The 14,857-nt window shown below is 34.4% G+C and overlaps 1 protein-coding gene and 1 long non-coding RNA gene across 6 annotated transcripts in view; one reads left to right on the top strand and one right to left on the bottom strand.

Moving 5' to 3' along the window:
* Positions 1-14,857, bottom strand: part of LOC141462025 (uncharacterized) — a 177,854-nt gene that overhangs the window by 42,135 nt on the left and 120,862 nt on the right. The gene's annotated exons all lie outside the window — the stretch shown is intronic.
* Snrk (SNF related kinase) overlaps positions 1-14,857 on the top strand; it is a 77,647-nt gene that overhangs the window by 49,358 nt on the left and 13,432 nt on the right. For 4 of the 5 annotated variants that reach the window (XR_012463072.1, XM_074143488.1, XM_074143503.1 and 1 more), the window contains 12 exons: positions 6,220-6,509; positions 7,950-8,059; positions 9,939-10,080; positions 11,351-11,557; positions 11,669-11,773; positions 12,567-12,678; positions 12,811-12,924; positions 13,234-13,373; positions 13,461-13,558; positions 13,633-13,749; positions 14,075-14,247; positions 14,331-14,649. Coding sequence is in view for 4 of the 5 variants with exons in the window: in XM_074143488.1 (XP_073999589.1) it covers positions 6,220-6,509; positions 7,950-8,059; positions 9,939-10,080; positions 11,351-11,557; positions 11,669-11,773; positions 12,567-12,678; positions 12,811-12,924; positions 13,234-13,373; positions 13,461-13,558; positions 13,633-13,749; positions 14,075-14,247; positions 14,331-14,649 (1,927 nt within the window). In the remaining variant the exon portion in view is untranslated. The remainder of the gene's footprint in view (positions 1-6,219; positions 6,510-7,949; positions 8,060-9,938; positions 10,081-11,350; positions 11,558-11,668; positions 11,774-12,566; positions 12,679-12,810; positions 12,925-13,233; positions 13,374-13,460; positions 13,559-13,632; positions 13,750-14,074; positions 14,248-14,330; positions 14,650-14,857) is intronic. The other variant, XM_074143521.1, reaches the window with a different exon arrangement.

The raw sequence follows: 14,857 nt of genomic DNA, 5'->3' as shown, positions 1-14,857 counted from the left end.
TTTTTTTTTTTTTTTTTTTTGGCCTTCTGGGCATGCAGATTAGCCAGAGAAAAACCTTGCAAAGGTTAGTAAGAGAAAGCCGTGTGAGAAAATCATTGTAGATTTTTCCCCTGTTTTTGTGGGAACGAAATATTTGCATAATTAGACTGATGAATATATTTGTATTAATTAGGAGTACATTAATTCCTAAGAGTTTATGACATCCATACATAATGAGTACACAAAGGAATTCTTGGTGGTGCGGAGATCGCTGCCATTCTCCTTGCATGACCTTCAAATATTTGCTACAGATTCTCTCTCCCAAGACGCCCGTCTCTTTAATTTTTATAATCTACATATAAATGATGGGAATTTAGTAAACAAATAATTATTATTTCTAGGGAAAATGTCACCGCGTTCTCATATTTGCATTTATTGTTTTATTTTGTCGACGAAAAAGAGGAAAACTGGACATAAAAATTTACAAACAGAGAAAACTGCGACTAATCCGGGCAGTCATTGCTATTATTGGGCATTATCTCTTTTGGTGTCCTTCAGCACTTGGCAGTTCTGGATCTCCAGTTCGTCTCAAGGTTGCGAATCACTCGGCGGGCACGATTCTTGATCAACTGGCTCAAGTACCCTCACTTTTGGCTTCATTTTTGGTCTTAAAAACCATTTCTGAAGTTTTTTGGTTTCTACTTTTTTCTTCCTCACAAAAACTCAAATTACTGTTTCCGGTGTAAACTCCATTCTTAAATTTGATCGCATATTTTCTCTAGTGAGCAGACAGAGAAAGTCTATCACTAGCGACATAAAATAGTGTTAACAAGTTTATTGATTTAATAAATCTATAATGCTATCTTATTAAAACTAAATGAACATAATTCAATAAAGTTTAAGCTCGGCGCACAAAATATAAAGAATGGAACACAATAGATTTATTGTAATGGCCTTCGGAGTTGAGGGAACTTTTTAAATTAAAACTTATTTCATTTAGTTACAGTCAATATTATAATTAATTATTGTACATGGAGCTTTTAGAGTTAGGGGGATCGAAAACAACGGATTTATCGAGTTTTGAAAGTAAAACTTAAACATTAAATAACCAGCAAGTGAGGCAATTAACGGGAATGTAAAAAACTTTTGTGTAAAAAGTTAAATTGAACTAAAAATTGAAATAATCATTAAACTTTGGGAGGGGCGAATCAGCTCAACGGTTAACGTATACTTGATTCCAACGCGGAGATCCTGGGTTCAAATCCAGCTGCTGGTCCTCTGAGTTTCTCTTTCTAGGAGCTTCTTACAGCTTACTATCCGGTGCTGGACAGAGTTGTCTTTAACGAGGGCAGCAATGCACTGGAAAAGCTCCATGCGCCAATGACCTTAGATATTGACGCGTCAAATACATAAAACAAATACGTAAAAGCTAATAAAGAAGGCAACAGCAACAGGAACATCACAGTAGTCGCAAGGTATCCGAATCTATCAGAACCAATATCTGTGCAAGTAGCACCTCTACCTATCAAGACCACAATGCTAACTTAAATTTCGTATGAGAAGAAAATTTTTTGTTAATTATTCAACAAATTCAGTGTGATTTAAAGTCACTCCAGATTTTAAATAGATAATTAATTTCTTTTAATATAATTAAAGTTAAACATAAACTGCAGCTATTTAATGTCGGTTATGGTGAAAGTGAGGCACAAGTCTAGGATATTGACGGTGCGTGCTATAAAAATCTTGCTCATAATAGTAGAGTCTTTCTAGTGAAAGAATTCTTGGCAAGTGCCGTTAAAATTTAAATTAGGTCAATATATTTTAAATATGTATGGATTGCCTAAGAGATTATTATAAGAAATTATTGCAATAACTATGCTTCTCAGCAAGATTCTCAGATTCTGAGAATTTTCTGATCCTAAATTGTGTGGATTATTGTAAGGTCCTGTGTGGCACTCCAAAGAATGATTGCGGTACATCCCCCCAATTAAATCCATTGTGGGGCCGTTCATTAAGCAGCACTTTCTAAGAACATTGTCTGATGTACCCTTTGTTGTCTTTGAAACTGAAAACTGATCTACTCTTTATTTCTTTACTACTTTAATTTTTGCATTTATTTGGGGGCAAAATCTATTTGTTTCTAAATGTGAGATAATGTTCGCAAACACTTGTACGTAAATGTAGTTGTGCATGAAGCAACTGCTGTCACCTATAATCACTTGCAGTGAACACGGAGAGATCAGCAGCGCAAATACCCTTATCAGCGTGAACTCATAGTTGGAAATAGTCGCTTCTAAGGTTCGAATACATATTTCCCTTTATTATATATTTCGTTTACTCATGTTACATGAATTCCCATTTCCAGTTCTTGCATTCTTCGTCATGTCTAGATATGATTAGGTCGAATTGCGGTCTTGTAAACAATACTACGATTGTCTGGCGACATTAACTCCTATACCACAGGAATTTCATTCCTTTTTTTGTACGATGAACCATTTGTGGTTTTAGTTGATTAAAATTTTACGTTCTTTACTAGCATCTCATTTGAAGACTTGGGAGTTCGTCGACCTAGATCTTGGATCTTGGTTAGCAATAAAGTCATGCCTCAAAATTCTCTGTTTAGAGTAGAGAATTCTTAAAAAAAAGAAAAGATATCAACATTACAGAACTAACACTACAGTTCACCGTTTTAAAGGAGTATTTAGTGCAGTGCATATCGATCTAAACAGACTGCAGTGCCTGCTATTGACGGCTCTTTTATCCGACCTAATGGACTACGCCCCGCTGTGATTTCATTACTGTTTTTATTTTTGTTCTGCTGTAATTTTTTTTGCGTAGATTTTAATTATAAAATACATTTATAAGAAGAAAATATGTATTTCACACTCACACGACCTTCCTTTACTCCCGTTCGTGGCTATCGAAATATTACATAAATCCAATCATTGAAAATTTAATTTCAGTTTACTAAACATTAGTGCAGGGATAATACTTCAGCACTGGGAGTACAGTTGGTAAAATGTTTAGAACGGTTCTACTTTATTCTTTGAATACCACTTTTTGATACTTCAATTATGCTAGATCGAGGTTCTTGACTCTTCTACCCCTCTTTATCGGTCCATAGTTCGAATCCAAGAGGTTTTACTAAATTAAACACGGAAGAATCTTCGCAATGATATTAAAAAGAAGCAGTCGTTACAGAAAGTATGGACATACGAGACAAGGCAAAGCTAAAACAAAGTCTTCCACATATTGGGTGACTCAATTTCTCTTCCTCCCACTCTGTTCCACACAATAACCTTCCTCTCAAAATAAATACAACCTCCCCATTCACTGTTATTAATACAATTATTTTCCTGGAGTGGAAAATTTATCTGAACATTTCTAGGTTAGATAAACACATGTACACAGAGATAGGATGTAGGTCACACATACATATGCACTCCTGGTGAATGTTCTACAGTAAATTCTTGTACACATGCCAAGTTTGCCAAATCCTTTCCACATATTACCGTCCTCATCAACAGTATCTACCCTGAACTCATACTTTCAGCGGCTGAAAGTTATGACGGCCACACACATGTTATCTCACCCATGTGTTATATATGTATACTTAATATACAAGGAAGGTTTTTTGTTTTACATAAATTATTTTAATTTACAATTTATTTAAACAGATATGTAAATAATTTGTGTATTTTTTCCCCACCATCTGAAAGTTAATTATTAAAACTGTCCGGTAGGACAGTTGTATAAGGGTTGACCATCAAAAACTGCACGAAAAAGTGTAACGTTGAAAAACAGCCAACTTTGACAATTTTTTTCTATTTTTCTATAAAAGATAAAATTCCCAAATTTTCTTTATAATATAGGGCAAATCCTCCTTTATAACTGTAATTTTTTTGCAACCACCCAGATCTAATAGGTTTCGAGAAAAAAGTTGCCAAAAATGAGCAAAAACGGCTTTTTCAAAAAATGTTCTTGTTCTTGTTCTTCTTCTTCTTCTTCTTCTTGTTGTTGTTGTTGTTGTTGTTCTTGTTACCTTTTTTGTAAACAACGTAGCGCCTAAACGCGTGAACCGATTTTCATGAATGAGGTGTCATTCGATTCGGAATTTTATGTAGATGTGCCTTTTGGGGGTCTCGGCCCTGTACATCGAATGGGACAGGAGTTAGCCCCCTTTATGTAAGGCCCCCTCCAAAATTATTATTACTAATTACTCTGTAAATCTTGGCCCGATTTTGATAAAATTTGGTAGGATGATAGGGTTAGGGCTCCCCTACCTAACATTAAAGCGACGATCTGCTCTTACACTTGTTAAGAGGAAGTATAGCAATCATTTCAAATTATCGAGGCGTGAACCGATTTTCATGAATGAAGTGTCATTCGAATCGAAATTTTGTACAGATTTGTACTTTAAAAGTCTCGACGCTGTGCCTTATAAGGAGGGGAGTTTGCCCCACCCAAGTAAAGCCCTTTCTAAATCTATTATTACCAATATTTCTATAACGCTTAGTCCGATTTTGATAAAATTTAGCACGAAGCAGTAATTAAAGCTCCTCTACGTGGCTGTGATGTGCCATCATGCTCTTACACCTACTAAGAGGAAGTACTGCAATCGTTAAAATTATCAATGGGTGAACCTATTTACATTATGAATGAATTGTCGTTCGATTCAAAATCTTTGCCTTTTAGGGAGAAGTACTGTAATCGCAGTTTATTTTTCTTGCTCCTCTTAAAAGGAAGTACTGAAATCGCAGTTTAATTTTGCTATTTACGTACAAATACCTTCCTATTTTATTCAAAACGCTTTCTCAAAAAAATGGTTATTGAGGATGGTTTGGGGACCGCAACTATAATCATTCTTTAAAAAGATCTCTCCAGTGGTAGTTACGGTTCCGATTTAACACCTTATCAGGTTATAATGATAGAATAGCTTATTCCAAATTTTAAAAAATCTGTAAAGCAGACGTAACTTTGCAAATAGACAAAAAGGAAAATCTATCCAAAAGGTACAAAAATCTCCTTAACAAAAACTTACAGTTTTAAAAGTTAAGTATAAGGGTTGATTAAACGCCAAAAGGTACACAAATCAGCAGTTCCCAACATTTCATTAATACTTCATTGATATAATTTAAGTAATTTTACTGCATTAACTTTTCCTTCACATTTTTTAGAATTTATTAGATGTCACAGACCCTTATGCTGGCCAGTTCATTCATAATATTTTTTTATTATAATTATGATAAAATGAGTGATGAATTATTCTGAGTAGTCACATATACATGCATGTTAAAGTAGAAAAAAACAAAGTTAGAGTCGGCCACTTTTTAAATTTCAATCACGGAGGATTCAAAACAATATTTCAGTCTTAAATTCGTCTTACCGAAATATTCGTGAGCACAAATAACATACATTTAATAACAAGTAGATTATTCAACAATATTTACTCATTTCTCAATTGTAATTTAATTTAGTCCCCCTAATTTTACTTATGGTAAAATACTGGAATAATTAGCTGTCCTAAAAATATGCATATCTTTATTTTCTTTATTTTATATTACATATATATAACATTGTGGGAAGAACACCTAGATTGAGAATGTAATTGAAGAAAACTATATTATTTGCGATAAAGCCAGATTATTTATTACTTATTATTACAAACGTTTGACTACAACATAAAATAACAATTACTTTAATCGAAGAATGAACTTAAACCATTTATAATTTATTAGATAAAGATATGAAGTAACGATACAATAAGTTGCATTTTGAAATAATCATTGACCTCAATAATTTTAATGTTTATTTCGGTTATTTTATTATTTAGTAATTGTAGTTTCTAAATTTATGATTAAATTGATTATTAATTACGCTATTCATAATTGTTTATATTTTGAACCGGTTTATACTGGTACTTGAGTTATCGAAGTTGTGTAGAATTTAATATTAATAATTTTTTAATTGTAAATCTGAAGGACTCCGGACTATCGATCACAGATAGGTGATTAAGAATCGCCTCGCTAAGATTAATATACGGCCATTCTAAGAAACTTTTTTACGTTGAATAAATTACGACATCGTGGATCTAGCCCAGCTTGAGTAGAGACTACTCGACATGTATTTGATTACAAGTTGTGCCTTATTCTAATTCTCTGATTCTCTCCAAATCTAATTTGCTTTAATTGTGTTTTTAAATAAATTGAAATAAACAAAAAAACTTCTTCTCTTTTACAGGTTCGCTGTATGAAACTGGTACAACATCCAAACGTTGTGAGATTATATGAAGTAATCGATACGCAGACTAAACTGTATTTGGTATTAGAACTAGCGGATGGTGGAGATCTCTACGATTACATAATGAGGCATGAAGCTGGTCTTTCAGAGCCGCAAGCCAGAGAATATTTTGGTCAAATAGTTAGAGCTATCTCCTATTGCCATCGGCTGCATGTTGTGCACAGGGATCTGAAGCCAGAGAATGTAGTCTTCTTTGAACGAGCTGGTGTAGTCAAATTAACGGACTTCGGGTAATATTATTATTTTATTTACTTACTTTGTATATATACAATAAACATGTAAATTCTGATAATATTAAGTTTTAGTATATAAGTCACAAATCGTGCTCTGTTTCTTTTGAGGTTGCTGATTCTCTCTGATTCCCCTCCGCTACAATCAGATAGGAGTGTTGAGAGATATCGTGCTAAGCTGGGACTATCAGGACATGAACTAGGACCTAAGTATTAGAAGGTCGGTCGTTTGGCGTCGTCGTTTCAAGCGACTTAGCGGGTTCAAGATCAGTTTAAGAAATGTGGCAAGGACTTGTTCAGTGGAGTTAGAATAGGCTAGTTATTAATGAAGCTAGAATGAATTAGAATGCTTAGAACTTAGGTTAGATTGAGGCTTTAAATTAATGTCATAGTATAGAGCAGAGCACTGACAAGGTCACAAAGGATTAAAAGAACGTTGCATAGTTTTGAGATAAACATTTTCAGCCATGTTTTGTGCAGGGTTTGTTTTTTTTTGTACTTTCATAGTCGAATTCCATCCAACAGTCTCCGTTCAAAACTTCCGCTTAGTTCATGATTTTCAAACTGAGCCAGAGATATAGGCAGGCATGATGTCAGAGTATTGACCGCACCTATATCTGTGATAGCAGTCTGTTAGGTTGGACTGAGGATATGGTAATAAGTTTGGGAAGATATCGCTTCAGTTTTCCAACACTGGACGCCGAACTAAAAGAGCCGAATTAAGGCTTTTTTGTACCTTTGCTATGAGGTGCTTAAAAGATTCACTTTGTCAAGTTGGTTCGAAGGAAAGATCGTAGTAAATTTCCTTCTTGTTCCTTGTTCGATTTGGTACATTCTCGTTTTCCAACCAATTCAGGTAGTTGAATTGACTTGACATGAGTGTGTCCAGCTTATTATGGACTAGGATCTGTCCAAACTACAGCTCCATCTGCCTGGGACGCTATGGAATCCTACTTAGAACTGCTAATGCTTTCCTACTTCAGCTCCTAATTCTGGGCCGAGACTTTCTGCATGGCAAGAGGCTCAGATCAGCTCAGGATGGCTCACCTTGGAAGCCATGTCCGCTTCGTAACTTCTCCATTTTTTGCTCTTTCTCCAAAAAATGCTTCAACGCTTTATTGCAGTTCTTATTGAAGTTATGAAAAGTTTTTAAATTTTAAATATATACACGAACTAAACTAAATAATAAATCAAACCTGTAAATAGATAACCCTACTTAACCTCACTTTACATTACGAGGTTATCTTTTTTTTTACCTTCCACATTTTTCTGTTTGTTTATTTAAAGATAAGAGCAAAACTATGCCCAAGGTTATCAAGCGCCTGTTATCTCTTGAGAACATTTTCTTATTATACTTTGCTGTCAGATAGAGACTACTTCTCTTTGATTCCTTTATCATTTAAATATTCAATAAATTTTTCTTTCAATTTTTTGTTCTAGATTCAGTAATAAATTTTGTCCTGGTCAAAAATTAGAAACATCATGTGGTTCTTTGGCGTATTCAGCTCCGGAAATACTTCTTGGAGACTCGTACGATGCTCCAGCTGTCGGTAAGTATTAAGTGACATATAATAGCACTTTTTTTAATATAATTTTTCAGTAGGAATTGGCTTCAGTTTTTAAAAATAATATTTCATTATCTCTTCTGATAAAATATTGTAATAGATCTGTTCAGTTTGAATAAATTCTGTTATCTGTTTTCGACTTCCATCAACGCCAATATTTGTAAAAGTATTTTTGTCATCCAGGGCAAATTTTCATCATGATTTTTCTCAGTTTCCTTGATCTGTGTTCTGCTGAAAATCGAGCAATCTTATCTTTTTGTTTCAAAGACCAAACAGAGTTTATAATTAACAGCTTTTCTAATTCTCTCAAAAACTCATTATTAAAAAATTTAGTTAGTTGTTTTTATTCTTCTTTTCCAAATTCCGTTATATCAATTTGAGAAGCAAAGATAGACAATTGGCTGCCTCAGAAGCCCAACAACTGCAATGTCACTTACATTTCTTGCCTGTAGCACTCTCTCAGCTTATGAGGGTCTCCGTGAGGCATTATTTACAGTAGTGTATTGAAAATGGTCTCAAGTATAAAACATTTGTGAATGTTGTCAGCAGGGTTTTTTTTTTTTAAATAGAGGGGGGGTATTCCAACGAAGATATTTCTAAAAGTTTGACCCGTTATCAGCAAGGGAAAAGATAAGAAAATTATAATATATCTAAAATTTCGTGCACTTCGTGGAAATATTGATGGAAATGCAAGTATTATGATATTCCAGTTTGTAATATTGATGTTTGGTGCTCCATTTGACCTTAACTCGAATATACTAAATAATCAATAGTAATTATTTTTTCACTTAAATCCACTCACGTTTACTATCTCTTCTTACTGTCTACTAAGAAAAATATAGTGATGAACACATTTTGGAAATTGATTTATCAAGTAGTCTCTTTGGTTTTTCATCGAATTCGAAAAATTTATCGCATAGGTTGAGAATATTATCGGATATCTCAAGAACGAACGACTCCTAAGACTTTTATTTCCAATTTTTACCTAAAATAATTATAACTGGGCCCAGTGATTTAAACGTGACCATCAAATGCTTTTAGTATTAGTGGACATCTTTTAAGTGACTAGTCTTTTAGGGTCTCTTTTTGATGACACATTTGACATGGGCCCCTCAGTTTGTGTAATGAAACACAACCTTTGTGATCTAGCCTTTGAAATTGACTTATTCCAGCTGATTCGAGTGATCTAGTGATAGTTTTAGTGATTACTACAGTAATGTTCCAGAGAGATAATTGTAAAGTCGACTAATATTTTACACAATTTAGAAGTTTGAGAATTGTAGCAGGAGAAAGTAGCTCCAGATTATTCAGTGAGCCAGATTTTATTACAATTATTTCCTCTATTATAATCACATAATCATAATTATAGCTTCGGTAGGAAGTGCAAATGTTTAACGTAGCGTGGTTACAGCTTCGTCAGAGCATACTGCTGACTGCTGTGGGTGCGTTAGGGGGCAGATACTCAGTGCCTGTACTACTGTCAAGCCTTCATCGCTGCTCAACTATTTACAGCTAGCCTGTTTACACTGCCGCATATATATTTCATGGACACGAGTCTTTCTGTTAGCTACTGTTTGTCCAGTCTTAGTGCCCAGTTACTAGTGGAAGCTTTCATCAATACTATATCAACCACTTGAGTTTAGTTTGTGTTGATAGAAGATAAAATAAAAGTAATGTCTTAGTTTTCCCTAGAGATCTCTCAGGTCAATCATCAATATTATTAATAAATCTGACACAAAGTGGTACAGATTCTCAGTGAATGTGGACTTGGCGTGAAAATAAATTTATAAATTTTCTAGGAATGAGTATGAGTTCATTTTTCTTATAATAGTTGTGTCATTAAATGTGTTTCTATCTGTTACAGATGTGTGGTCTTTAGGAGTGATTCTATTCATGTTGGTCTGCGGACAGGCGCCATTCCAAGAGGCCAACGATTCAGAAACTTTAACCATGATCATGGACTGTAAATATAATATCTCCAATCATGTGTCGGATGCTTGTAAGAGGTTAGTTAAGAGCGTTACACTGAATTCAAATATATTTATTATAAACACGAAAAGTTTTGATGAATTTAATATGGTTGTCCCGAAAAGTTTTTGCCAAAGTAAACTGAGAAGCAGTTGCCTATTTCTAAATGAATAAATAGTTATCAAATGGAATTCCGGCCACAAATAAGAAAAATGTAACCTTGAAATCGAGAAAAACGTTCTGGTTGTCCTTCTCTTCCAGTTAATGAAGATATCTTTATTAATAAAGAGAAAGATGACGGTCCGAGAGATGGCAGCATCTCTTGTGGTAGCGAAATCAATTTACTAATGGTAATGAATGGCGTAAATAGGTACGATTGTAGGGTTTCTCGTGAACTTAACGAAAGGTAGTTTGCAGACCGAATTGCAATCTCTTTTTTGATGCTTTAACTAAACAGGCTGTATGATTAAGTCTAATAATAGGTGTTTATATAGATTCATCTTCTCCCTAGTAATGAAAGAATACCTTCTGAGAAGTGTTCTCGATTTGGCTAACTAGCCCAGGAAATGTGAACTAATCGCTCGGAATTTTTCAAAAGGGAAGGAATTGACTTCCAGCTCGATTATGCGAGACTTCAGATTCCCCTTATAACAACTTATACGATTGAAAAAAACTTTTCCTTCTTGATTTTGCTGAAATAATGCCCATGGTCCATTACTTGTTTTGGATCTCATTAAAACTCTTCAAACCAAAAGAGAAGAAGATTTAAATGTTTTAGAGAAATGAAAGTTGGCGGAAAACAGTGGGGCTTAAATAAATAAAGGTTTTCGAAAAAGTGTGGCTCACCACTTTTTGCGATAATCCAATGTTACATGAACTACGAGTTACAATATTTTTTTGTTTGTTTAAATATCAAGGACTTCAATAATTTTTGAGCAGTTACAGCAGGTAATATTTCTGATTTGATGAAGTATATAAAAGTTCATTAATAACACCGTAAGATTTAATCTAAAAAAGAAAAAAAAATTAATTTGCATCTTAGTAAGGTAAATCGTGTGGGATTAGAGTAACTACTTTGGTTTTCCCATCTCGGTTTTAATTGTTGGGGGAATAATAATTTTAAAAAAACTAATTTTAATTGTCTTAGAAGTCCAAATCAATCTAATGTGGAATTCTTTGTTTGAAAAACTTTAAAGAAAGAAGATAATTTCATAAGAAACAGAATATTAAATAATTATCTCTTTCTATGTCTATTGAAGTGTTTAGTAAGTTTCGAATTTTTGTATAAATAAATAATTAATTTTTCAGACTGATAGGCAGAATGTTAGTTAGAGATCCAGAAAGGCGAGCCACATTAGATGAAATTGCATCCGATCCATGGTTATTTCAAGAGAACAATCTAATAACATCTGATCTACCATTAGTGTCCTACAGGACATTGTCTGAGACTGATCATGCACTTATTGTCCATAAGATGGTTCAAGGGAATATTTGCACAAAGGAGGATCTATTAGAGTTTGTATTCTTTTATTTGTTCTTTTGGTTTTACTTTAATTTGTGATAATGATAATGGTTATAAAATTAGTTAATTAATTAAGATATTAAAAATTTTACTATCATTTTCAGATCTCTGGAGAAGAATGAGTACAATTACATTACCGCTACGTATTACCTGCTGGCAGAGAGAAAACTGAAGTCACTAAATCCTAAACCTCAAGTTAAGCCGATACCGTGAGTTTTGTTTTTTCAAATTGGGTGATTACAACTTTAAACTTTAATTCAAATGGTCTGCTGCAAGCGTATGTTTTGGAAGTTCATTGTACTTTTTTCGCCTTTTTCATTTTAGTTTCTAAATACATATAAATAGAATTCTCACGTACCTAACCAAATTACGTAATCAAATGTTGAAAGAAGCAGGACGTCTATTCTGTTTAGCCCTAGCACCGTTTTGGGCCAAACTATACGTCCCAGCAAAAAAGTTCATTATTAACTGCTTACAAACAATAGTATCGAAAATCCTTTATCGAATCACGAATGCTTCTTTTTGTGTCAATAATCAGTTCAATTCAGTCAATTCATGCTGATATAACGATTAAAGATTCCATTTATATTTGAACTTTCCGAATCTCGTCACCCTCACAACCAAATCCTCTTGCAACAAACCTATTCACAACATACTTCTGTCAATTCCAGGGAAGACGACTGAGCCACCGTTCTGGTAATCATGTCCTGGATGACTACCATTCAAACTTCTCAGAGCATATTATTTCAATTACTATCTTACTTATGGTGCACGTTAGCGTAGAGTAAATACTCAATAAAAAGTTGCATATTTTGGAGTATTACATAATTATTCCAAAACTTTTGCTCATCATAAATCTGTATGAAAGGGGCGTGGCGGAAATCATTAAAATATCTATACAGTCAAAAGCACTTTGAACACACAGTTCTAACATTTTCCTCAGAATTTTCGTTGTCCAATTAAAAAAAAATAATAATAATTTCCTTGTTTACATTTAAGCAGAAAATCTGCACCTGTTGTGAGGCTGGAACCTTGCAATGAGAACGATAATACAATTACCACAACTACTCCAAACATTCTGAGTGTATCCAGAGGTGTTGGTGAATTAGCCCAAGTAGGTTTTTTTTTTAAACTTCTTTTCAGATTTTTAAAATTTTTTATTTCAAGTGAAATGAGTTTCAGAATCAGTTTTGTGAATAGTAATTGTATGCATTTAATATTATTTTTTAATTCCCTCTGCCCTTAGAGAAGCCGAAAATGCTCAATAGTAACGGAAGACGATGAAGAAGAGTGCCGAGACAGAAGCAGTAGTAACGAAGTCGTGTGTAAAGCTTTGGATTTGCATACAACTTTGAGACAGGTAATTTTGAAATAAATAATATGGGTAATAATAACAATATATGTGTAGTAAATGTTGTTTGACTGGGGTAACCGAAGGGACAAAAAGTCTCGGAAGAAGAGTCCATTCCACTTTCCAATAATCAGTGAATTTAAATCGCATCATATTCATTGATGCTTAATCTAACGCTGTTCAGAACACTTTCAATTCATCAAATTGAGCAAGCGACGTGCGCTGTACCAACACAATAAACTTTGAAAATAGTGAAATAGATTGTGAGTGTTCATCACAAATAAGAGCTCAAACTAAATTTGATTTTCTTCTTGACAGGCAGCAACAGTTCCCGAGCCTCTGAGGCCGAATACAGGAGGGCAGACTCCCGTCCGAACTGTCAAAACACTGCCCTCTCCAATAGGAAACGCCATCAGCTCGCCCCAGCTAGCTGGTATCAATAATAATAATATATCCAGGTAGTGTATTCTGATAAATTTCTGTCATATTATTTTCATTAGAAATACCTAATTTATTATTATTATTATTATTATTATGTTTTGCAGGTACGAACGTAGAGGTAAATTAAGGAAAGGAAGTACAGCCTCCTGTAGTTCTTCTGATGCAAGTGATGAAGATTCTGAAGGTAGAAATAAAAGGAAAGGTACGCTAAATGTTTTTCAATAATAGTTTACAGTCACCTAGTTTTTATTATAGCTGGACTACTTTGCTAAACAGGAAGCGGGAAATCACTAGGACGTGGAAGAGGTCCCCAAGATCGAGGGGGTCCTGGAGATGGAGGAGGAAACACCGGTGGCCAGGAACCTAATGGCACATTCGGTGGTCATACTCCTAGTAAGTGATCACTTCTCATTTAGCAAAGACACAAATTGAAAGTGGAAAAACGAATAGGTGAAATGAATCTTTTTTTATTTCCGGACGTTACATGTCACTTGGATCATTTAATCTACAATTTGCGTTTCACAGTGTGGATCGAAATAATCTATTCAGAAGAGGGTCCAAGTGGTTTAAAGAAACTTTTTTTTAAATAAGGAATTCTGTTAAATTCTGATCTGTTCCGTAAAGTGACATGACATACTCCTCTATCTAAAAACAAATGGATGTTAATCTTCTGGCTGTGTTTTCATAATAATTTTATATAACTTTCTCTAATTTTAAGGACGAGGTCGTGATGACAGTTGTAATGGAGGTGGTAGTTCTGGTGGTGGTGATGATGGAGGTGGAAGTAATACTAAATCTACTGGAAGTGGCGGAGGAACTAGCGGAGGCGGCCGCAGAGTAAGAGGCGAAACAAGATTAAGGCAGTCGCAGTCTTTAAACAGAATAACTGAGGTTAGAGAATTTTTTTTATAGTCTTTTTGAGTTTCGATTTTTTTTTTTAAATCGACTTATATCAAATTTCATTTTTAAAACAGGTTCAGCATGAATCAAATGAGGAAGTATTATGCAACGGAGTAATTACTTGCGGCGATAAACCTCAAAATATTGTGATTACAACTTCAACAACGACAACAAATAATCATGTTAAGAATTCACCGTCCGAGCTAGCCTCCGTGGTTGGTGAACAGGTGACCAATGCGGTATTAGAGAGTGGTCGACTGGCTGTAGAACTGACAGCTGGGAACATCGTCCAAGCGGCTGTCGTGGCAGCTGTAGCGCAGCAGCAAGCCCAACACAATGGGAAGCCGCAAACTAACGGTAACACCCTTCATCAAAGTTCTGGCCAGAAACAAGGTACGTTTTTTGTTAGTAACTAAAGTAAAGACTCCTTATTTAGCAAAAATTTATGATTAATTGAATATTTACTACTACTTAAATAAATATGTGACAAGTTATACAAACAAAGAAAGGCAAGAAGGTAGTTATCTAGTAACGGTTGTCACCTAGGAGATCGCTGCGATGTGCAGTCGCATGTATAGGTAGTGAGGGTGGAAATTTTAAC

The sequence above is a fragment of the Rhodnius prolixus genome, unplaced genomic scaffold, assembly GCF_049639745.1.
Source record: "Rhodnius prolixus isolate KJV_2025 unplaced genomic scaffold, Rpr scaffold_1, whole genome shotgun sequence".
Classification (NCBI taxonomy): Eukaryota; Metazoa; Arthropoda; class Insecta; order Hemiptera; family Reduviidae; genus Rhodnius; species Rhodnius prolixus.
This window is presented reverse-complemented; position numbering and strand designations above follow the sequence as displayed.